At 41.0% G+C, this 23,158-nt stretch overlaps 1 protein-coding gene across 1 annotated transcript in view; it reads left to right on the top strand.

The window, feature by feature from the left end:
- The first annotated feature begins 329 nt into the window (after positions 1-329).
- LOC101018793 (zinc finger protein 676) overlaps positions 330-23,158 on the top strand; it is a 38,934-nt gene continuing 16,105 nt past the window's right edge. The window contains exons 1-2 of the mRNA XM_031660326.1: positions 330-963; positions 20,331-20,457. Of these exons, the coding sequence (XP_031516186.1) occupies positions 961-963; positions 20,331-20,457 (130 nt within the window). The 5' untranslated portion in view covers positions 330-960. The remainder of the gene's footprint in view (positions 964-20,330; positions 20,458-23,158) is intronic.

The following is a 23,158-nucleotide window of genomic DNA, read 5'->3' as shown; positions in this document are numbered from 1 at the left end:
AAAAAAAAGTCTATTAAATTAAAATATAAAAAGTCAAAAAGTGAGATTATAAAATATATATGAAAATCTAGGGTGTTCAAAAATGAGAAGTTTGATGGATTTATAAGGTTTTACTAAAATTAGGTTTAGTTTTTTTGTTGTTTTGGGTTTTGACATGGCGTTTCCCTCGTGTTGCCTAGGCTGGAGTGCAATGGCCAGATCTTGGCTCACTGCAATCTCCACCTCCTGGGTTCAAATGATTCTCCTGCCTCAGCCTCCTGAGTAGCTGGGATTACAGACGCCCACCACCATGCCCAACTAATTTTTGTATTTTTAGTAGAGAAGGGGTTTCACCATGTTGACCAGGCTGGTCTTGAACTTCTGACCTCCAGTGATCCGCCCGCCTAGGCCTCCCAAACTGTTGGGATTAAAGGCGTAAGTCATCACACCCGGCCTTTAGTATTGATAATACACTATTACTAAAGTAAAAATTGGTTTACTCTTGAACAAAAGTTTTATGTATTAACATGACAGTACAATGTATTTGTTCACATTTCGAATACATTTAAAAAGAGAGAGAGTAAAGAAGAGAGAGAATTTTCCCATGCTCTAGGGTGGGCCTGGCTCAGTTCAGGGAGGAAGCCCTGCCTGAAAAGGCTGCAGCCTAGGCTGGCACTCTTGCTTCATTCAGCCCTGCCTCTGATCACATCTTCTGTCACTCAGGGCCTGAAGGGACGGGACCTTAAACATTATCCAATCAAGGACTCTGGGCTGCGAACGTCCAATCAGGAACGCAGCTGGAGCGGACAGGGCGGTTTCCGGGGACGTAGGAACCCTAGGCTTTCCCTGCAGCCCCAGGTCAAGGTCTCTTCCTTACTGCTGTGTATCCTCTGCTCCTAGAGGTCCAGATCTGCGGCCCTGTGACCTGCAGGTGTTGGGAGATCCACAACTAAGTCGCCAGGACCCCCTGGAAGCCTAGAAATGGTGAGTGTGCCGGGTCCGACATCCCGAGAGAGTGGCCGGGGCTGGTTGGAACTGGCGGGAAGTGGCTGTGGCGGGACTCTGGCCTCCCCGCAGTCAGCTCCACATCTGCGCCCCGAGTTCTCCTTGCTTAGCTGGACCTGTCCCCTTCAGCAGTAAGATGGCGGCAGCGCCGACAGCCGGCCCCGGGCGTCGTGTCTCTTCCCTGCGCTGTAATTGTGCCCTGGCCTGGAGCCCTCTTGGAGTAGCTCTGCACCCGCAGCGCGGAGTCTCTCCCAGATGTGCAGGGACCCTGGGAGGGTAGTCAGAGGAGAATCCTGACTCGGGGTGTGGGTTCATGAATGGGAAGAGCTTTGGTCCGTGAGGTTCCCAGTTCCTGTTTCCTCTTATTAAAAATTTATGGAAGTCACTGCAAAAAAAAGAATTTAATCAAAGAGTGATTCCAAAATTGTAGAGCACCCAGCTATGCATTGTAGTTTATGGCCTATTGAAGGGGTTTGACGGAAAGAGTTTTATAAGGTGCATAATGAAGAAAACCACATTCAATAATTGGTTAAGTACAGTTACCTATTTTCTTGTTTTGTTTTATTATTATTATTTTTTGAGACCGAGTCTTCCCTCTGTCGCCCAGGCAGTGGCACGATCTTGGTTCACTGTAAGCTCCGCCTCCCGGGTTCACCCCATTCCCCTGCCTTAGCCTTCCGATAGCTGGGACAACAGCCCCCTGCCACCACGCCCGGCTAATTTTTTTTGTATATTTTTTGTCTAATTTTTTTTTGTAATTTTTTTTGTATATTTTTAGTAGAGACGGGGTTTCACCTCGTTAGCCAGGATGGTCTCGATCTCCTGACCTCGTGATCCGCCCACCTCGGCCTCGAAAAGTGCTGAGATTATAGTCGTGAGCCTCCGCGCCTGGCCTTGTAGTTTCTTAATTTGTAACATCAAGATGGAAATTTCTTGGTTATGTAATCAGAGGTTAATTGGCAGTTTACAGTGTGTTAAGCCTGAATGTTTTTCCCCCCAAAGTAGTAATTTACAAAAAATGTATTTGTATTAGTTTTGTTTTGTTTTTGTTTTTGTTTTTTTTTGAGACGGAGTCTCTCTCAGTCGCCCAGGCTGGAGTGCAGTGGCGCGATCTCGGCTCACTGCAAGCTCCGCCTCCCGGGTTCACGCCATTCTCCTGCCTCAGCCTCCCAAGTAGCTGGGACTACAGTCGCCATGCGCCCGGCTAATTTTTAAATTTTTAGTAGAGAGGCGGGGTTTCACCAGGTCTTAGCCAGGATGGTCTCGATCTCCTGACCTGCGTGATCCGCCCTCCTGGGTCTCCCAGAATGCTGGATGGCGTCGAAGCCACCGCACCCGGCCTAGATGTCAACCACGATACCAAGTCTCACTGTCGCCCAGGCTGGAGTGCAATGGCGCCATCTGTGCTCACTGCAATCTCCGCCTCCCAGATTCAAGCGATTCTCTTGCTTCAGCCTCCCAAGTAGCTGGGATTAGAGGCATGCGCCACCATCTTGTGACTAACTTTGTATTTTTTAACAGGGAGGGGTTTTACCATGTTGGTTAGGCGGTCTTGGACTCACGTTTCAAGTCCACCTGCTTGACCTCCCCCAAAGTGCTGGGGTTACAGGTGTGTAAGCCGCCCGGCGCTATAGCCGAAGTAGATTTTTTTTTTTTTTTTTGAGGCCAGTCACCGGCGTAATCACCCAGGCTGATGCAGTGCGTGGCGATCTCATTCCTGCAAGCTCCGCCTCAGGTTCAGGCCATTCTCCTGCCTCAGCCTCGGTAGCTGGGACTGGGCACCGCCACCACGCCCGGCTAGTTTTTGTATTTTAGTAGAGGGCGGGGGTTTCACCATGTTAGCAGCCAGGATGGTCTCGATCTCCTGACTCATGATCCACCGCCCTCGGCCTCCCAAAGTGCTGGGATTGAGCGACCACAGCGCCCGGCCGAAGTAGATTTTTTTGAGACAGGGAGTCGCTCTGCCCAGGCTGGAGTCGCGGTGGCAGCGATCTCGGCTCACTGCAAGCTCCACCTCCCGGGTTCCGCGCCGATTCTCCGCCTCAGCCTCGAGGTAGCTGGGACTACAAATACGCCCGGCTAGTTTTTTGTATTTTTAGTAGAGACGGGGTTTCACCATGTTAGCCAGGATGGTCTCGATCTCCTGGCCTGCATTGATCCACCAGCTCGGCCTCCCAAAGTGCTGGGATTACAGGCGTGAGCCACCACGCCCGGCCCGAAGTAGATTTTTTTAAAGTAGAAATTAGGAACTAGAGCCTCCTCAGTCTAACTGCCAGCCAGTTTATTTTCACGCCCACAAAAAGGAACGCTGTTTCCTTTGCATTTTCTATGAGTCCCAAGCAGGGGCCTCAAATTCCTGACACCCCTAGTTCTCCAGCCTGACTCTGGCTTGCAGTAAAATACTTAATTTCCACTTCCTTCTGACATTCCCAAAAGCCAATTTCCCCTCCCTTATTCACATTGTCAACTATTTGTCCTTTAGTGTATATTTTGATACCTATTTTAATCATTTTTTGACACAGCATTTGATGGCACATTTAAAAAGATTTGTTTTCTGTTTGTTGATATTTTTTCTTCTGTTTTCCCTGGAGACAGATATCAGAATGTTTTTGGGTCAAAGTTTCCCTTTGGCAACTTTATAGGGAGCTATGTCCTCAGCCACCCTTCAGTTTTTTCTTGCACCTGAGATTCAGTACTGTCTGGGGAAAAACCAAGGTACCCGCCATAGCTATGTCTGCCAGAGCGCCTAGTGAGTATCAGTTCCTGGATCATTTTCTCCCATAAGACACCCTGAGGTACAGAGTGTAGCCTGTCTTCTCCCATAACACAAACTGAGATATGGAGTGTAGCCTCTCAAGAGAACAGGTGAATGCCCTGGGGCTGAGAGGCATCCTCCAATGCGCTGTTTTTTGGAAAGCTACCCCCTTGAGATATTAATATTGTCTTTACCCAACGCAGCTTCCATTTCTTGGAGACACGTTGCTGTTCAGACAATCAGATGCTGGTATTAAAGGGGAAACCAAAATAATTTTTGCCCCTAGATTCTCTTAGGGGACAGAAAAATAGTGAAATAAAAATGACAAAAAGTTTGTGAAAAAAAATAGCTCTCCAAAGACAAAGAAAAAAAAAAACTGACCCCAGTGAGATGGTGCAAGAACTTGCAAATTAAAATGTACCTGGGGCACTCACTGGGGCAGAGTTGGGAGAATGATTATTGAGCTCTTAAGTGAACAGGATGGGGTGGGAGAATCTCTAAAGTAATTGGATGGCCTGACTTGACACATGAGTCAGAAATATCTGTACCTTGAAATGATTAAATGATTTGTTCACTTATTTTGACCTCAGTTTTTTTTTTAATTTTTATTTTATTTATTTATTTATTTATTTATTTATTTATTTATTTATTTATTTTTTTGAGACTGAGTCTGGCTCTGTCGCCCAGGCTGGAGTGCAGTGGCCGGATATCAGCTCACTACAAGCTCCGCCTCCCGGGTTTAGGCCATTCTCTTGCTTCAGCCTCCCGAGTAGCTGGGAAAACAGGTGCCCGCCACCTCGCCCGGCTAGTTTTTTGTATTTTTTAGTAGAGACGGGGTTTCACCGTGTTAGCCAGAATGGTCTCGATCTCCTAACTTCGTGATCCGCCCGTCTCGGCCTCCCAAAGTGCTGGGATTACAGGCTTGAGCCACCGCGCCCGTCATTTTTTTTTATTTTTTGAGATAGAGTTTCATTCTGTCACCTAGGCTGCAGTGCCGTGGCACGATCTCTGCTGACTGCAACCTCCACCTCCCGGGTTCAAGCAGTTCTTCTGCCTCAGCCTCCCGGGTAGCTGGGACTACAGGCGTGCACCACAAAGCCCGGCTAATTTTTGTATTTGTGATAGAGACGGAATTTCACTATATTGGTCAGGCTGTTCTCAAACTCTTGACCTCGTGATCCGCCCGTCTCGGCCTCCCAAAGTGCTGGGATTACAGACGTCAGCCACCTCGCCCGGCCTTTTTTTTTTTTTTTAAGACAGTGTTTTCCTCTGTCCCCCAGGCTGGAGTGCAGTGGTGCAATCTCACTGAAACCTCCTCATTCCGAGTTCAAGTGATTCTCATGCCTCAGCCTCCCGAGTAGCTGGGACTACGGGTGTCTGCCACCATACCTGGCTACTTCTTGTATTTTTAGTAGAGATGGGGGTTTGCCATGTTGACCAGGCTGTGTGAGCTCAAAATTCGGACCTCAAGTAATCTCCTCGCCTTAGCCTCCCTAGTAGCTGGGACTACAGGTGTCTGCCACCATACCTGGCTACTTTTTGTATTTTTAGTAGAGATGGGGGTTTGCCATGTTGACCAGGCTGTGTGAGCTCAAAATTCGGACCTCAAGTAATCTCCTCGCCTTGGCCTCCCAAAGTGCTGGGATTGCAGGTGTGAGCCACTGTGCCCGACTGACCTCAGTTTTTTAACTGTACATTGCATTTTATTAGTAGGTCTTGAAAGGTAAGAAGATATTTACAAAGGATGTAAAAAAGGTGAGTTTCAAAAAAAATATATCTAATTATATATTTTATTTGTTGAAGTTCTCATTCACCTTTTTTTTTCTCAGTGAATTTAAGAGTTTTTTCAGGGTTTTTTTTTGTTTTTTTTGTTTGTTTGTTTTTGTTTTTGTTTTTTTTTAGAGACAGAGTCTAGCATTGTCACCCAGGCTGGAGTGCAGTGGTGGGGTCTCAGTCACTGCAAGCTCTGCCTCCTGGGTTCACGCCATTCTCCTGCATTAGCCTCCCGAGTAGCTGGGACTGCAGGTGCCTGCCACCACGCCCAGCTAATTTTTTTGTATTTCCCAGCTAATTTTTTTGTATTTTTAGTAGAGACAGGGTTTTACCATGTTTACCAGGATGGTCTCAATCCCCTGACCTCATGATCTGCCTGCCTTAGCCTCCTAAAGTGCTGGCATTACAGGCACGAGCCACCGCGCCTGGCCCTCAGGTGTGTTTTTTTATTTCTGAGTGATTTCAAACAGAATTCCATCTAGCTTTTAGAATGTTAGCTACCGAGGAAAAAAATCGAAATTTTTCTTCCATTTCGGCTATAGAGAATTAATATATTTCCACAAGAAAATGTGGTAGATAATTGGTGAGTTACATAGATTCGTGGAAACATCAGTTTCTTTTTTTGCAGTGAATTTGCAAAAATAAATATCTTTGTTCTATATCCTGTTATTTCAATTTCTGAATTTAATGGTAAATTTTATGTGATGAAACTTGGTACCTCCTAGAAGTGTTCCCGTATAACTGTTTACCACATGATTTTTAATAGAAAAAGTAAAATAATGCTTTATTGTCAAAAAAATGCATTTGCTTCTTTTACTGAGGTACAAAAGGTAAGCACCTTAAATTTTTCTTATATGGACACTTTTTGAATCATTTTGCTGGATTTTTCAAACACTTTCAAAAACTAAGTGAATGACTGACATGGTAATTAAAGCTTGAGCCCCATGACTGCAAGCTGAGGTTAATTTTGAGCCGGCAAAAGGAGGTTATTAAAGGCCCCGTTAGTTCCTTCTGGAAAGCCTTTCCTGCAGATGTCCCAGCCTGCTCACCCCAGCGGTGGAAGAAGCCTCCATAGTGAGAGAAGCTACAGAGCCCTGGAAAGCTGGGGCCCCACAGGCAGAAGCAGTTAAGATTAGGATAGAAGGGGTTTGGGGGTCTTCCTGAAGATAAAATTGTTACTGTTTTGTGGCAGTATCAAGAGGTTTTAAAATAAACCAGTTAGATGTACATAAAAAAAAAATTGAATTCCAAAGGAGTATTGCAACAGGAGGAAGCTCCAACTATAAGATCTTTAAGGATTGCAAAGATTAGGTAAAAAAGGACTTTTTTTCCTAGGGAAAAGCAAATAAGATTAGATAGAAAGAAGGTGAGGGGAATGTTTAAATGAAGGGTGAAATACTCAGATTTTAGACCAGAGAATGTTTAGGAGTGTTCTTCAGACACTGAATCTGCAGTAGCATAAAATGAGGTTGTATGGTGACTCACACTGAGCATAGCTTAGATTTCAGGATCCTGTGGGAAGAAAATAAACTTAAGTTTGATTTAAAAGTATTTTATGTTGACCACTGAAGGCAAATTTAGCTGATTTTTTTAATGAGAAGAGGAAAATATGCAGAGTGTCTTCCTGGCTGTGTATTGGGTAAGTAAAGAGAGCAGCATCTAAGTCATAATGGGAAGGGTGTGTCTTTTCGTAAAATGTTCCTGGAGAACACAGAGGATAGAGAATTTTATTAATCACAGCTGTTTATTATCTGTATGCTTCATCTTTTCCCACCTCTTTCCTTGGTTCTATACTTTTCTTCCATTTGACTTTTTGGGGTTTGTATATTTTATTTGAAGCCAGTGAATATAACTACAGTGTTCCTTTGAGTTCTGTGAGTAGCTCTCAGATTATTGGATTTCAAAAAGGAGAGTCCCCAGTTTTTAAACAGTAGGTCAGAAGCATAGATGAGCCTGTGGAGTTTGTGACTGACATCTGCAGTGAGAACAATGTTGTGGGACTGAGCCCTGAATCAGGGTCTATGCTGACTCTGGGTGGTGTCAGAATTCAAGTGTTAGACAATGAGTTGGTGTTGGAGAATTGTTGGTGTTCATGAAACTGCAGATTTGGTGCCAGAAGAAAGATAGCACAGACTCCTGGCCTGGAATGAAACTCTAGGTGTCTGGGAATGGGAGGCTCTGCTCTCCTCTACACAGGCTGTCACACTGTCCTTTGTTCTTTAATTTCAGAATTCCTCCCAGGGTGACAGAGGACTGAAAACTTAAAAGGAGATCTGATGACAAATCCCTTTTTCCACAGCTGCCAGCAGAGGATTTCCACCCACTCAGAAACACCCACTAGAAATTGATGTGTCCACACCCCTCTCAGGACAAGGCACCACCCTCAGAAATTTTACCACAGCATTTTTGATCCTAGTGGTTTTTTTGGCCAGAAACCTACAAAAGTGTCTACGAGTCTCCTGGCATATCTCTATTTTCAGACACTGAATCTGCAGTAGCCACCTGTTTCTCCACCAGCCTAGGGTTCGCAATCTTATCTGCCTGCATGGACCCAGAAATAAATCAGAGTACAGCCCCACCTGGGCCACTACCTATAGCACAAACCAGTCCTTCTACCTGCCTTGTACTCTCTCCAATGCAGGGACATTTTTTTCCTTTTAACTTTTATTTTTGGTTGGTTCAAGGGTACACGTTCAGCTTTGTCATACAGCTAAAATTGTGTCATGGGAGTTTGGTGTGCAGATTATTTTGTCCCTGCAGTACTAATCATAGCACCAAAAAGGTATTTTTTCTCACCCTTTTAGTCCTCCCACCCTTCACCCTCAACTAGGCCTCAGTGTGTTTTTCTCCTCTGTGTTCTTGTGTTATTATTTAGCTCTTACTTACAAATAATAACATGCATTTGGTTTTCTGTTTCTGCATCAACTTTCTGTTTTTTGTTTTTTTTGTTTTTTTTTTGGGAGGGGGGACGGAGTCTCGCTCTGTCGCCCGGGCTGGAGTGCAGTGGCCGGATCTCAAGCTCCTGCAAAGCTCCACGCCCTCCCAGGTTACACGCCATTCCTCCTGCCTCAGCCTCCCAGTAGCTGGGACTACGAAGGCGCCATACCATCTCGCCCGGCTAGTTTTGCTTAATTTTTTAAGTAGAGGCAGGGTTTCACGGTAATTACGCCAGGATGGTCTCGATCTTCTGACCTCGTGATCCACCCGTCTCGGCCTCCCAAAGTGCTGGGATTACAGGCTTGAGCAACCGCGCCCGGCCAGTTTGCAAATATTTCTATTATTTTGTAGGATATCTCTTTTCTGAGTTGATAGTTTCCTTTATTGTGAAAAAGTTTAATTAGGTCCCATTTGTCAATTTTTGCTTTTGTTGCAATTGCTTTTCATATCTTCATCATGAAATCTTTGCCAGTTTCTATGTCTAGAATGGCACTTCTTACCTTCCAGGGTTTCTTTTTTATATATAACTTTTAGGATTAACATTTAAGTCTTTCATTTACCTTGAGTTGGTTTTTTTACATGGTATTATAAAAGGGTCCAGTTTCAATCTGCTACATAGTGCTAGCTAGTTATTCTAGCACCATTTATTAAATAGGAAATTCTTCCCACATTCCTGTTGTCACCTTTGTTGAATATCAGATGGCTTTAGGTGTGTGGCATTATTTCTGGGCTTCCTAGTCTGTTGCATTGGCCTATGAGTTTGTTTTTGTGCCTGTACCATGTTGCTTTGTTTACTGTAGCACTGTTGTGTAGTTTGAAGTCAGGTAATGTAATGCCTTCAACTTTGTTGTTTTTGCTTATGATTGCCTTGGCTATTCAGGCTCTTTTTTGGTTCCATGTGAATTTTAAAATAGTTTGTTTTTTTAGTTCTGTTAAAAAATATTTTGGTGGTTTGATTAAGTTAGCATTACATCTGTAAATTTATTTAAGCAGTATGGTTGTTTTTATGATAGTGATTTTTTTTATTCATGAGCATAAAGTGGTTTTCCATTTGTTTCTGTCATCTCTGGCTTCTTTAAGCATTGTTTTATAATTCTCGTCATAGAGATCTTTTACCTCTCTGGCTATCTGTATTTCTAGATATGTTATTCTTTTCTTTGGCAGATGTGAATGGAATTGTGTTTTCAATTTAGATTTGGCCTGGATGTTCTTGATATATAGGGTTGCTACTAGTTTTTGTACATTTCTTTTGTATCTTGAGACTTTACTGAGGTTTGTCAGTTTAAAGAGCTTTTCTGCTGAGAGTATATGGGTTTCCAGATGTAGAATCATGTTGTTTCCAAATAGGGGTGGTTTGACTGTCTCTCTTTTTGTTTGAATGTCTTTTATTGTCATCTTTTGCCTGATTGTTCTGGCTAAGACTTCCAATTTTATGTTGAATAGGACTGTCGAGAGAAGGCATCCTTGTCTTGTGCCAGTTATCAAGAAGGAATGCTTCCAGGTTTTGTCCATTCAGTATGTACCTTCAATGCCCAGTTTGTTGAGGGTTTTTAACATGAAAAATGTTAAATTTTATTGAAAGCTTTTTGTGCATCTATTGAGATAATCTTGTGGTTGCTCTCTTTAATTCTGTTTATGCAATGAATCACATTTACTGATTTGTGTATGTTGAACAAACCTTGAATCCCCAAAAATAAACCATAGTTTATCACAGTGGGTTAGCTTTTTGATAAGCTGCTGTATTTGGTTTGCCAGTAGTTTGTTGAAGATTTCTGGTTTTTTTTTCTTTCTTTTTTTTTTGAGATGGAGTCTCACTGTGTCATCCAGGCTGGAGTGTAGTGGTGTGATCTTGGCTCACTGTAACCTCTGACTCCCAGGTTCAAGTGATTCTCCTGCCTCAGTCTCTTGGGTAGCTGGGATTACAGGTGTGTGCTACCATGCCCAGCTAATTTTTTTGTATTTTTAGAAGAGATGGGATTTCATCATGTTGGCCAGGCTGGTCTTGAACTCCTGACCTCAGGAAATCAGCCTACCTTGGCCTCCCAAAGTTCTGGGATTACAGGCATGAGCCACCAGACCCAGCCGTTTGTTGAAGATTTCTGCATCAATTTTCAGGGATATTGGCCTGAAGTTGCCTTTTTTTGTTTTATCTCTGTTAGGTTTTGATATCAGAATGATGCTGTTCTTACATAAAGAGTTGGAGAGGAGTTTCTTCTTTTTTAATCTTTTGAAATTGTTCTAGTAGAAATAATATCAGCTTCTATTTGTACATCTGGCAGAATTCAGCTGTGAATATGTCTGGTCCTGAACTTCATTTAGTTGGTAGGCTATTTATTACTAATTCAATTTTTTTAGCTTATCTATGTATTTAGGGCTTTGATTTGTGTGTGTGTGTGTTCAGTCTTGGGAAGATGTATTTGTTCAAGAAGTTTTTCATTTCTTCTAGATTTTTGTTTATGTGCATAGCAGACTTCAGTATATTTTTGTGGGGTCAGTGGCAATGTCTCCTTTTGTCATTTCTAATTGTGTTTATTTGCATCTTCATTAATCTAGCTAGTAGTTTATTTACCTTTTTTAAAAATAGATTTAATACCTGGATTTCTTGATATTTGGTAGTTTTTCATGTCTAAATCTCCTTCAGTTCAGATCTGATTTTGGTTATTTCTTGTCTTTTGCTAGCTTAGGGGCCGATTTGCTTTTATTGCTCTCAGTCTTTTATTTATGATGTCAGGTTGTTAAACTGAGATCTTTCTATAACTTTTTGATGTGAAGATTTAATTATATAAATGTTTCTTTTAACACTGCCTTGGCTGTATTTCAGGGGTTCTGGTGTGTTGTATTTTCGTTCTTATTTGTTTCAAAACACTTCTTGGTTTCTGCCTTAATTTCATTATTTACCAAGAAGTTATTCAAGTGTTGGCCATTTAATTTTATTTAATTGTATAGTTTCCAATTGTTTTATTGGCATTGAAACATATTTTTCTTAAGCTGTAATCTATGTGTGGTTTGTATCATTTTGGGATTTCTGAATTTGCTGAGAATTGTTTTGTTTCTGATTGTGTGGTCAGTTTTTGAGTATGTGCCATGTGTTTTATGGTATTTTTAGATGAAGAGTTCTGTAGATGTCTATTAGGACTATTTATCTGGTCAAGTGTTGAGTTCAGGTCCTAATATTGTTGTTAATTTTCTTCTTCAATGATCTGTCCGTTAGTGCCTATGAGATGTAGTCTCCGATTATTACTGTGTCAGGTTCTAAGTCTCTTCATAGGTCTCTAAGAACTTGTTTTATTCATGTGAACCCATGGATTTTTTTTATAACACCTTTCTCTCTTCTGCTTTTCCCCCCATAAGCATTCTTTCAAGTGCACACAGTGTGCAAAATTCAGATGTCCAAGAGTTCAAGAACCTGTCCAGAGACCTGGCTGTTTCAGAGAAAATATAAATTATAAGTAAGAGGCTTTATTCTCATATGTGAAAATAAGGGAGGATAACTACCTGATTTTTATAAAAGGTTTAGATTATATGTATATATTTTTTCTGCTTTTTGAAATATATGTAAATCATATTAGCAATGAAATAAACCTTTTGTCATTCTTTTTGACTCAGAATTGTCTTTTTCTGGGACCTGAGATTCATTGCTTTCCTTTTGTCTTGGCAAAAGATTATATATTTTTTTATCTTTAGTCTTTAAAGTAGACACAACTTTGTTCAGAGTAAAGTTCATTTCAAGAGCATAATAAAGTTGAGCACAAAGATAGGAATAAATTTAGCAATACAGAATAACAAAGTCTAAAAGATACTGAGTAAGTTCTTTGGCAGAAACCTGGTTATCCAAGGTGATTATTTGCAGGCTGACATACTTACACTGCAAAAGCCAGAAGAGTTCAGTGTATAAACTGAACAGTGGAGTCTGTTGTACTTGGGTTACTTCAGTACAGTTAGTGTAGTTATGTGTAGTGTTTGTAGGCAACCTGCATTCATATAAATTAAACAGTATTTTCTACAATAGTATGAATTTAAGATCACAATATTTACTTTGATTGAATTCCTTAGTTATTTTAACATTATTATTCATACTTTTGAAATATAGTTTCAACTGAATTATAGTTAAGATAATTTTTTAAAATCTTACATACATTATGACTAGTACATAAAATTACTGATACTTATATATTTATATCTGATATCCAAAAAGTTTACCATTAAATTGTTACAGTAGATATTAGTCTGACATGCTTATTAATGTATCCAGTGGGAATAATTATAGGTAAGCATAATTTTAGTGTCATATATTTTACCAGATTAGTGTGCTGCTATTACAGGACAAATGAAGACAGGTGATATGGCTACCCAGAAACCGTAATAGCTCTCCAGTCAGCTATGTTGCAAGCTCTAATATATTCTACTGTATTAACACAGTGAGATTTCAATTTTTTATAAAAATGCGCTGGTGAAAGTTGTCAGATATATTCCAATATAGATCTCACATTCAATGGTTAGGAAATAAGAGAACAGCAGAGATGGAGGATAAATCTTTTAAAATTCTGCTGAGAGCTGGGTGTTGTGGCTCATGCCTGTAATCCCAGCACTTTGGGAGGCCAAGGTGTGTGGATCACCAGAGGTCAGGAGTTTGAGACCAGCCTGGACAATGGTGAAACCTCCCCTCTACCAAAAATAACAGAATTAGCCGTTTGTGGTGGTGTGTGCCTGTAGTCCTAGGTATTTAGGAGGCTGAGACAGGAGAATCGCTTGAACCCGGAGGCGGAGGTTGTAGTGAGCCAAGATCACACCATTGCACTCCAGCCTGGGCAACAAGAATGAAACTCCATCTCAAAAAAGAAAAAAAAAAAAAATTGCTGAGAATATGCCCCCTTTATTCAATAATGCTCATGTTTCTCTTGCTGGGAGTAGCTATGCACTTTGGGTGTTTGGAAAGATGTTCTTCTTTGGGAGATATTTTCTGGCCAACTTGATCAATCTTACATCTAATCTCAGTTTTTTCTTAAGACACTGTAACATTTTTCTTTCAATATAATCTTTCTCAGAATGAGAGCTGTTTTTCTCTCGAATGCGTTGTGTGTCTGTTTCAGAAACCCCATTAGTATTCCATGGTGTCTGTGAAAGACGTGGGCTGTCAAAGTGAGAACTCTCAGAGCTATCTCTATCTGGACTCATGCTAAAACCCGGCAGTATTTTTTCATGTCACCGTTCTAAATAAAAACTCAGGCTGAAACACTTCTCCCTTTTCTATTATTGTGAAGGTGCAATTCTACCCAGGAGGTCTGCAGGCTCTCCTCCTGCTGCTCAGGCTTCACTCTCTGATGTGGCACCGGAGTGCTGCTGTGGCAGTTGGGGTTCACCTAAGATGGCAGTTTCCAGCTGTGAGCCCTGTGCTGTGGGCTGTTCCTCAGTGGCAGATGATGGGGTCAAGAGAGTACACTAGCCACCAGGAGAGGGAAAGCAGGAGTGCTCTAGCCCAGTGCTCAGGGAGTAGAGAGCTATTGCTTTAAAATGTAAATAGCCAAAAGGATAGCACCGGAATCAACAATTTTTGTCGAACAGTTAAAGCCTACCTTCAGCAGGCACCGGGGTTCAACTTGAAAACTACCTCCAGTCATGAAGATGTGAAAAGTTTATTTTGTCACTGATTATAACCGATTAGCATACAGAGATGGCCTTCCCAACTACCAGGTGAATTTAGGATGAACTATGTATGACATGGTGTTGTAAATTCTACTTGTAGATGAGTTATGGTGACTGTCTTTCTGTCTTTGCAATCTCTTGAGCAAATTGACTGTTAATACATGTTACATTCACATATAATTGTGTAATAAAACAGTTTTCTTTCTGTTCTGTTATTGTGGAGTTCCTCTGGGACTGAAGAAAAGTTTGCTTCTAATTATATTTTCCAAACCTTGTCTAGAATTACCAGACATAATGTAAACACATAAGGTGCCAACTAAGCTTTAGTCTAGATAGGCCTTTTCTGCTCAGGCTTCCAGTCAATTCACAATTGTGCTGCGAAGTGCATGCTGTCCCCTAAATATGCAGGTGGAATTGTGTCTGTACCTACTTGTTATCTATCATCCTCTACAGTCACTTTTAGAGAAGCTAGAACAGATTTCTACAAACTTCATAGGTCAGATATTAACCATTTTACCTCTTTCCATGACTTGTGTCTTCAGACCTGAAACTGATTCAGTGACCATGGGGCACCGAAACCCAATCAGAGTAAAATATGTGCATTGAGTAGACCTGTAGACATGAGAATCTCCACTTCTCCCTCCCTTCTCATGCTAAAATGCCCACAAATGTTCAGGTAACATTTACCTGAACATTGCTGCTACTTTACCCATGCAGGGCCTGAATTTGCAGCTCCATATTCTAAATCTAGGTCTTCAGAATTGAAAAGAAAAAAAAATTTTATATATGAGGAATGCAAGTCCTTTTAGGTATCAGACTCAGAGAGACATTAAAATGAGAGCACAATTGTGTTTTTCACCCCCTTTTTTTTAGCTATATATGTATCTCTTGAGACTGCTCACTATTGCCACAAGTAGCTATAAATTAAACTAATAATTCCACACTGGACACTATATTCCATATCCTTAACCTTAACGATGTATATCCAATCAATTATTAAAGTTATTTTGCATAAATAAGAATCTCTCACAGCCAATTTTGTGTCAGCTCACTCACTGTTCCTCTTTTTTACCTTTACAAATCCACTTGTAAGTGCTGCTAATCAAAATGTAGGTTCCAGGCAATTTGAATATTTTGTCTCAAGTTAAAATCCTTAAGCTTGACCCAAATAAACTGTCTTCTTATGTTCATTTTGTGTCAGCCTTTTAAAGGTAAAATATTATTTAGAATATTCTAGAGCAGCCTCTATGAGGAGATTTCTCCTTTGATTTCACTCTACTTGCTGTGTCACCCAAAAATGCAGAGTGAGGTTGATTTCAGCTAGAATCAGCAAATTAGGTCTGGCCTCTGCTGGGATTTACAAGGCAGGGCCTGACTTTGGATTGAGAATTTACAGAAAACCAACAGGAGATATTTTCTGCATTGTGAGATATCAACATGGACATTTTTAAATTCCTCTTTTGATGTGTCTTTTTGACCTTTTCACATCTTCGTCATTAACCTGCCACAGTTATGTGAGAGGCTCCAGGAATAAATGGAATCTGATGGCAGCATCTCTAAGGGTAAACAAGCATCTTGAGGCCACAAAGTATCCAGAGCCACGACCACAACTATACCTACCTGTAAAATGTGATACTGGAGTAAAGTATTCTTGTCCTTCTACTTACCCAACAGCTAGCAAATCAGGACAGACAATCCAGATTCTGGAGTTCAGCCAAAGTAGTTCTATCTTTTATTTAGAATCATCCTGAGTCTTCTGTGCCTGGCTTATCGTTGGACCATCAGCCCAGGGTCACTGGGAACCCTCTCACAATCACCTGTGAATCTTTGAGACATTTGAGGATGTCCAGAACAGAATTGTGTCAGGCTGATAAGAGTGGATAATTCTACTTCTGTCCCAGTGTGAGAGAAATGAGTCATCTTGTGTTTGTTTCTCCCCTTATACAAGAAGTATCTTTGGTTGGTACCCAGATGAGAGTTTTTCCAGTTCCCTGATACTTGGGTAAAAAATCAGGAGGGCTGGAGGCTCAAACAGATAAACTAATTGTTTCCATTTTATATAGTCATAAAAAAATAGATGAAAAAGGCTGGGTGCAGTGGCTCATACCTGTAATCCCAGCACTTTGGGAGGCCGAGACGGACGGATCACGAGGTCAGGAGGTCCAGATCATCCTGGATAACACGGTGAAACCCTGTTTCTACTAAAAAATACAGAAAACTAGCTGGGCGAGGTGGTGGGCGTCTGTTGTCCCAGCTACTTGTGAGGCTGAGGCAGGAGAATGGCGTAAACCCAGGAGGCGGAGCTTGTAGTGAGCTGAGATCCGGCCACTGCACTCCAGCCTGGGTGAATACTTATTTTTCTTCTAAAAAAAATTATTCTAGAAAACCTTAAGGGATTTTTTTTTTGAACTGCCTATTAGTATATTAGTATTAGTATAAGTATATTATATTATATATAAAATTTACAGGGCAGTGGCTAAAAAAGATTAAAATTATACAAACTCAGATTTAAGTTTACTTAAGTAAGCTTTAAAAAAAAGAACTGACAATACCCCCCAGTGGCATAGAGAACAGAATTGTACATCGGCTGTACACTCTGTCCCAGCCTTGTTCATATTCACCCTTTTTGGAGTCCTTATTTATGTCTGGCTCTACCCTGGAGTCTTGCCTCAAAGAACTGATTAGAAGAGATCAGAGTTTTGGGTCATGAATCCTGTTGCCTTTTTAGAGCTGGTGCTCAATATTTTCTGCAACTTAAAAACAGATAAATGGGAAATATAAAGTATGCATTATAGGATCTTACTTTTCAAATTTTTTATTAAAATGAGAGCTTGCAGAGACATTATTTAGCAGCTTGTTTTCTGTTCCTGCAGATCTAGTAGTTGATTCACAAGTCACAAGAAAGTAAATATAAACACAATAAAAATTTATCTAAATTTTATTAAACTCTTTCCATCTGTATCCCTTTCATCTGTGTATATTTAGCTTTTATTCTATGCATTTTTTGAAAAAAATCAGTGACAGATCAACAGAAATAGAAATAAAAATACTGGGTCCTTTAAAGCCTTGGAATTATTGAACACGTAGTATCAACTCACAGGGTGTTATTAGGATTAAACCACATAATGTGCTATCACAGTGCTCTGTAACATCCTATTGAGCCCATAGTACCTGCTTAATAAAGACTGCATTAGTACATGTGCACATGTTCTCCAAACGCAGACTTACTCAGAAATTGCTTTTTATTTCTCTGTAAACTTCAAAGAGACAGCAAAGAATATAATACTTTAGGATGAAGAATGATTGTTTTCATTTGTACCAGAAGTATTTGTGTTGTGACAAGAGTGCTGCGTGTAAGGGACTCTGTTGTGCCTCATTTCTCTAACTAATGCTAATAATAAGCCCAGGGGGAGCAACATCATGATTGACAGGGCACTTGTTTAAAAGAACCGTTTATGGACCCTTTCCATACCTCAGAATTACGTTTCATAGAGTGGGACCAAAATTACCAAGTGATTTTATAAGCTCATTAGAGCTTGAGAGGAAATGCTTAATTAAGGGGTTATCAGCCCAGGCTTCTAATTAGTATCACCTGGCCATTTTGCAGAACTCTTTTTACTTGTGCCCTGTCCATGGATTCTGTTTATTGTTCTGGTGCAAGCCACCATGTTGTTGTAATTAAGTGGCTCATGTGACTCTAAGGTGAGGCCAGAATCAAGTATGAGGAATTCAAAATACATTCATGAGAGTTAAGTTCCATCTTTGCATTAAAGGGTGGTCCAAGAACCTATTCTGTTTGGATTTGGTAGGAACAGTACAGCATGGCCCGTATTTCCATTACTGTAGCAGAAATTGCTGGTGCCTGTGTCAGGGGATGGCTCCTGAGGACAAAATAAAGAAAAGCATATTTTTATCTCTGTGGAACTACTCTTTGTTAGTCTTTTCTGCTATAAAGGACACAAATGGATGGAGTTTTTCTGTGTTGGTCCTTCTGCCTGTGGATGTGGTGACAGCAGGTAGACCTGTGGTGCTGACACTTTTAAAGGCATATTCTCAAGATGCAGGTGTAACTTGTCCAGAACATTTTATCTGAGAAAGAATCCTAGAGAAGGAGGAGAAAGAGAAAAAAAATGGCCTTTTCTTTTACAGCTAAACATGTCTCAGATCAAGATCTGTGTCCACTCTGCTTCCTCCAGGAAACATGCGTTTAGTACTTGCAAACGTGTACTTCTGTACTTGTGTTTTTACTCCCTAATGAGTTTTTCTTAACTACTTTAAAAAATTCTTACAATAATCAAAGTCTCTGAAAAATATATTTTTTTCTATATACCAGAGCCTTCTCTATATTATGGCTTCTTATATGCCATGCAGAAATCTCACTGTGAATTTATAATCTGCAATATTAAAAATGTCCTTTTGTGGCTGATGAACATGGAAGGTGTAGATACTCCAAATTCCTATCGAGGAAAACCTGGTGTTTTTAGTGAAGACAGAGAACATGTAATGTTGAGGTTTCATCTGTGTTCTTTATTATGTCTATGCAGTACAGGATTAAGAAAACACTCATTGAAGCAGTGTGGTATTTGTTACCCAGAAAATTCTTAAAAAATTGTTAGGAGATACCTGCTCTCTACAGTGCTAAAGAAAGACTACTTAAAATCACTATTAAACATTACAGCACATGGGAGATATCTCTATCTTGAACTTTCCATAAAACTAATGTTTCCTTATGGTCAAATTCACACTATAATTTACCTTTCAGGGGGCAGTATCTCAGCAGTAATGCTGTGTCCTTCTGGGTGCATCAGGACATTATAAAAGTTTGTTCTAGTGTAGTTGATGTTAATAAATCACTTAGTCGATAAGGTCTCTGACACATTTTTTCACTATAGAATTATTTTTCTCTTAGTTATTATTATTTTTTTGGAGACAGAGTCTCGCTCAGTCGCCCAGGCTGGAGTGCAGTGGCGTGATCTCTGCTCACTGCAAGCTCCGCCTCCCGGGTTCACGCCATTCTCCTGCCTCAGCCTCCCAAGTAGCTGGGACTACAGGCGCCTGCCATCTCGCCTGGCTAGTTTTTTTGTATTTTTTAGTAGAGACGGGGTTTCACTGTGTTAGCCAGGATGGTCTCGATCTCCTGACCTCGTGATCCGCCCGTCTCGGCCTCCCAAAGTGCTGGGATTACAGGTGTGAGCCACCGCACCCGGCCTCTCTTCATTATTAAGTATCTTTATGCAGCTGATGTGAACAAACCACCACATTTAATCTGGCAGCTGCCCTTCTTTCTTAGGTTTCCTTTGCATTTGTCTGTTTTTGGAAAATGAAGGCTCTCACCTTTGTCTACAAACCAGAAAAATTGAGAAAAACGCAGGCTCATTCAATTACTGGATGTTTGACCAAATAATCTTTTTGTGCCAAAATCATTGGCATACTGATGAGCTTATTAGAAATTCAGCAACTCAGACTTTATCCTAGAACTTCTGAAAAAAAAAAAAAAAAGCTGCGTTAACAGGATCTCTACCTTATTGTACACATTAAAATTGGACTGATACCTTCTAACTTAACATGTCTATTCCATCTGAATAATATATAAAACTATGTCTTTTTCATCTGAAAAATACAATTAATTCCTTTTTTTTTTTTGAGATGGAGTTTCGCTAATGTTGCCCGAGCTGGAGTGTAATGGTGTGATCTCGCCTCACCACAACCTCCACCTCCCGGATTCAAGTGATTCTCCTACCTCAGCCTCCCGAGTAGCTAGGATTACAGGCATATGCCACCACGACTGGCTAATTTTGTGTTTTTAGTAGAGACTTTCTCCATGTTGGTCAGGCTGGTCTCGAACTTCCAACGTCAGGTGATCTGCCCGCCTCAGCCTCCCAAAGTGCTGGGATTACAGGCATGAGCCACCATGCCTGGCACACAATTAATTCTGTATGATGTAAATACAGCACTCAAAATTGTATGTGCTAGTGTTTATTTCCCCAATTTATACTTTATTATCCAGAAAAATATTACATATACACTGATGTTATGGATCTTATACCACTTTCTTTTGTCAGAGTTAGAGAAAACATTAGAGAATATTTCTGTGTTGAAAACTATTTTATTGAATAATTTCCATCCTGCTTATGAGTCAGAACCAGCTCTCTTTACTCTCTCCATTTTACCTTGAGTGAAATTAAAAATTCTGCCCATGACCAATTGGTAAGTATGAGTGTTTGTTTGTGTTTTCCAGGGATCTCTGACATTTAGGGATGTGGCCGTAGAATTCTCTCTGGAGGAATGGCAATTCCTGGACACTGCACAGCAGAATTTATATAGAAATGTGATGTTAGAGAACTACAGAAACCTGGTCTTCCTGGGTGAGAATAACTTTAATATGCAATTCCTAGTATACGCTACAGGTTTCATTTTGCTGCAGACCTTATTGGACTGAACAAAGGAGGATGAACGCGAGAATAAATGCAAAGACAAAAGAGTATATTTGGAAGAAGGGGTCAGGGGGCTCCTTGCTTCTAGTGAACAAGCGACCTGAGCTTCTATAGCCCTTCATATTTATGGAGTAAAGGAGACAGGGAGCAGAAGGAGGTTGTGGTCAGCCGCTTGACTTAATGCAGGCCTGCATGACTATTCTTTGAACAGTACTCTCCAGATGTTCCAGTAGATAACCACAAGGAGCATGGCACCAGGGGGTGACTGCCCTCAGTGTACCTTCTGGTGGCAGGAGCAGATGCGAGTTTGCCCACATTCTGCATTCATTATAAACAGTTTACTGTTTGATCATATTCCCTTCAGTGGAATGACCCTCAGAATTTCAGCTCCTAACATTTCCCCCTTTCTGTTTATGCATTAATCGAATAAATGTAAGGTCAGGTTGGGCAGCTGTCATTTTCTGATTGCTGGTCCATCCAATTTTACAGACTATGAACAGAAAACAGAGACAGAACAGCATTACCCCAAGAACTACATATGAGATTTTAATGTGGTGCTTTAGATAGGTCCAAGGATTGAGGCTCTCCAAGCCTTTCTGGAATTCGGTCCAGTCTTCTAAAGAAGGCTGAAACTCTTGAGTTTACCTATTTAAATCAAGAATTTTGTTTTGTAATTCACCAGTGTCAAAGGTGATGTTGGATGTGAAAGTTCCCTGCAAATGGGCTCTCACAGATTCCCATGGATACTCACTTTGGTTATATTCTAAGTTGGTTACACAAATATGAGTTTGATTTAAATGACAACACAATTGCTGTTGCAATTGAAGCTTTGTACTTGTTCTCCTCACCGTAGAACTGTTGAATAGAACTATGCAAAGCTACAGAGGATATCACAACAGAAGTTATTAGTGTGACCAAGGAAACAATAGCAAAAACTATTATGCCTAAGCCTCTATGGACACAATGACTAAGTTGAGTTAGAAGAAGTTTCATGAAGTGCAGATTAGGGGTGGCAGCCCAAGGCTCGGACAGATTAACAGGAATCCATAGCCCAGGGATGCATCCCATTATGGGCCAAGATACGGGCTAGTCCTTACTGGATATTACTGACACATCAGCTCCTGTTTCCATAAGCCCATAAAATGTCTTTTAATTTGCACTACACAGGTGGGTCTATTAGAGACTATGGGTTGTGATAGATGGGTTTCTCATGTAGTTGTGCTCCCAAACCCTTTATTTCTTCATTTCTCCTTTTGTGGAGAAGAGTGTAATTTGCAGGACATAAGCAATAATTACACTATATATTCTCCTGGTTCAAAAACCCAAAGATCTTGTGACATTAAAACTACTTGAATTTCTCCTTCATAATCAGAGTCAACTACTCCTTGGACTATAGTGATGCCTTGCAAGTTAAGGCAGCTTTTGCCTAAAATTAGTCCCATGTATGCCGCTGGTATAGGTCCCCAAATAACATTGGGTACTTTGGTAGGTTTGTCTCCTGCAACTAATGTAATTGTTTCTCTGACTGGGAGATCTAATCCAGTACTTCCTGGTGTTCCTGGGGAGAGGAAATCAATGTTTCTCCTGGGACCAATCCTTTATATGGGGTTGTGGTCTGAACTGGGAATGCCTTCATTGTTTGAGGGGCCTGTCATTCAAGCAGCACTGATTAGCCCAATGATTGACATTGTTACACCCGAGTGATTCCCTTTGTTACAGTGAGGACAGAGTCCTGGTGTTTTTTCTGCTCAGGGTGGGGGGCACTGCATTGTGAGGTCCTTTCTTTCCTGAGATCTGGTGACATCCCTTTTTGAAATGTCCAGTTTTTCCACAATTATAACATTTTTCCACTTGAAGGTTTGACTCTTGGCTCCTTTTAGATCTGTCAACTGCTAAACTAGCTATTACTTGCGCTAACATTGTAGAACAATGAAATCAAATTCCTACATTCTGACAAGCTTTAAGATAATTCCCCAAGCTTTTTGTGAATCTCACAGGAGCCACTGCTCACTTGCAATCTGCATTTGGGTTTTCATAGGTTAGCAATGGTAAGCATTTCTGGAGCCGGGGCATGAGGGATCTGATGCCACACTGCCTCTAGCAGCCATGCAATAAATTGTGCATAAGGCTTTCATGATCCCTGGGTGATATGTAGAAAGACTGCACTGGAACTCCCTCTTCAGGAATTGTTCTCCAAGTGTGCTTGGCGGCTAAGGCAGGCAGCCTCTGGGAATGTTAGTTGTTGTACCAGATCTGAAAATGGGCCACTGCCTGTCATCATTTCTTCTGTAATGTTTCCTTGACCAGCGGCTTGATTCTGCCTCGCCTGGTCTGCACACATTTCTTGCCAATTTAAGCTCCATGTCAGCTGTGCAGTGGTGGATAAGCAAGTGCAGCCAAATGTTTTATATGAAAGGGTGGGAGGTGCATGACACTAAACACCGATGCTAACAGCCCTATAGTGAATTAACCACACTAGCTTTTAATTCCTTTAGTAATTTAAACTGTACAGGAGTGTGCTCATGTAAAAGATGTTGCGGATTGTTTGGATCAGTCCTCACAGTAATAGGAAAAGCACAAGGCTCTAAAGGCTCCCCAGCCACAGCAGCAGCATGCAAAATTATTTTGTACG

This window comes from Papio anubis, chromosome 20 (assembly GCF_008728515.1).
Source record: "Papio anubis isolate 15944 chromosome 20, Panubis1.0, whole genome shotgun sequence".
NCBI lineage: Eukaryota > Metazoa > Chordata > Mammalia > Primates > Cercopithecidae > Papio > Papio anubis.
The sequence above is the reverse complement of the archived record's forward strand: the minus strand, read 5'-3'. Positions and strand labels throughout refer to the sequence as shown.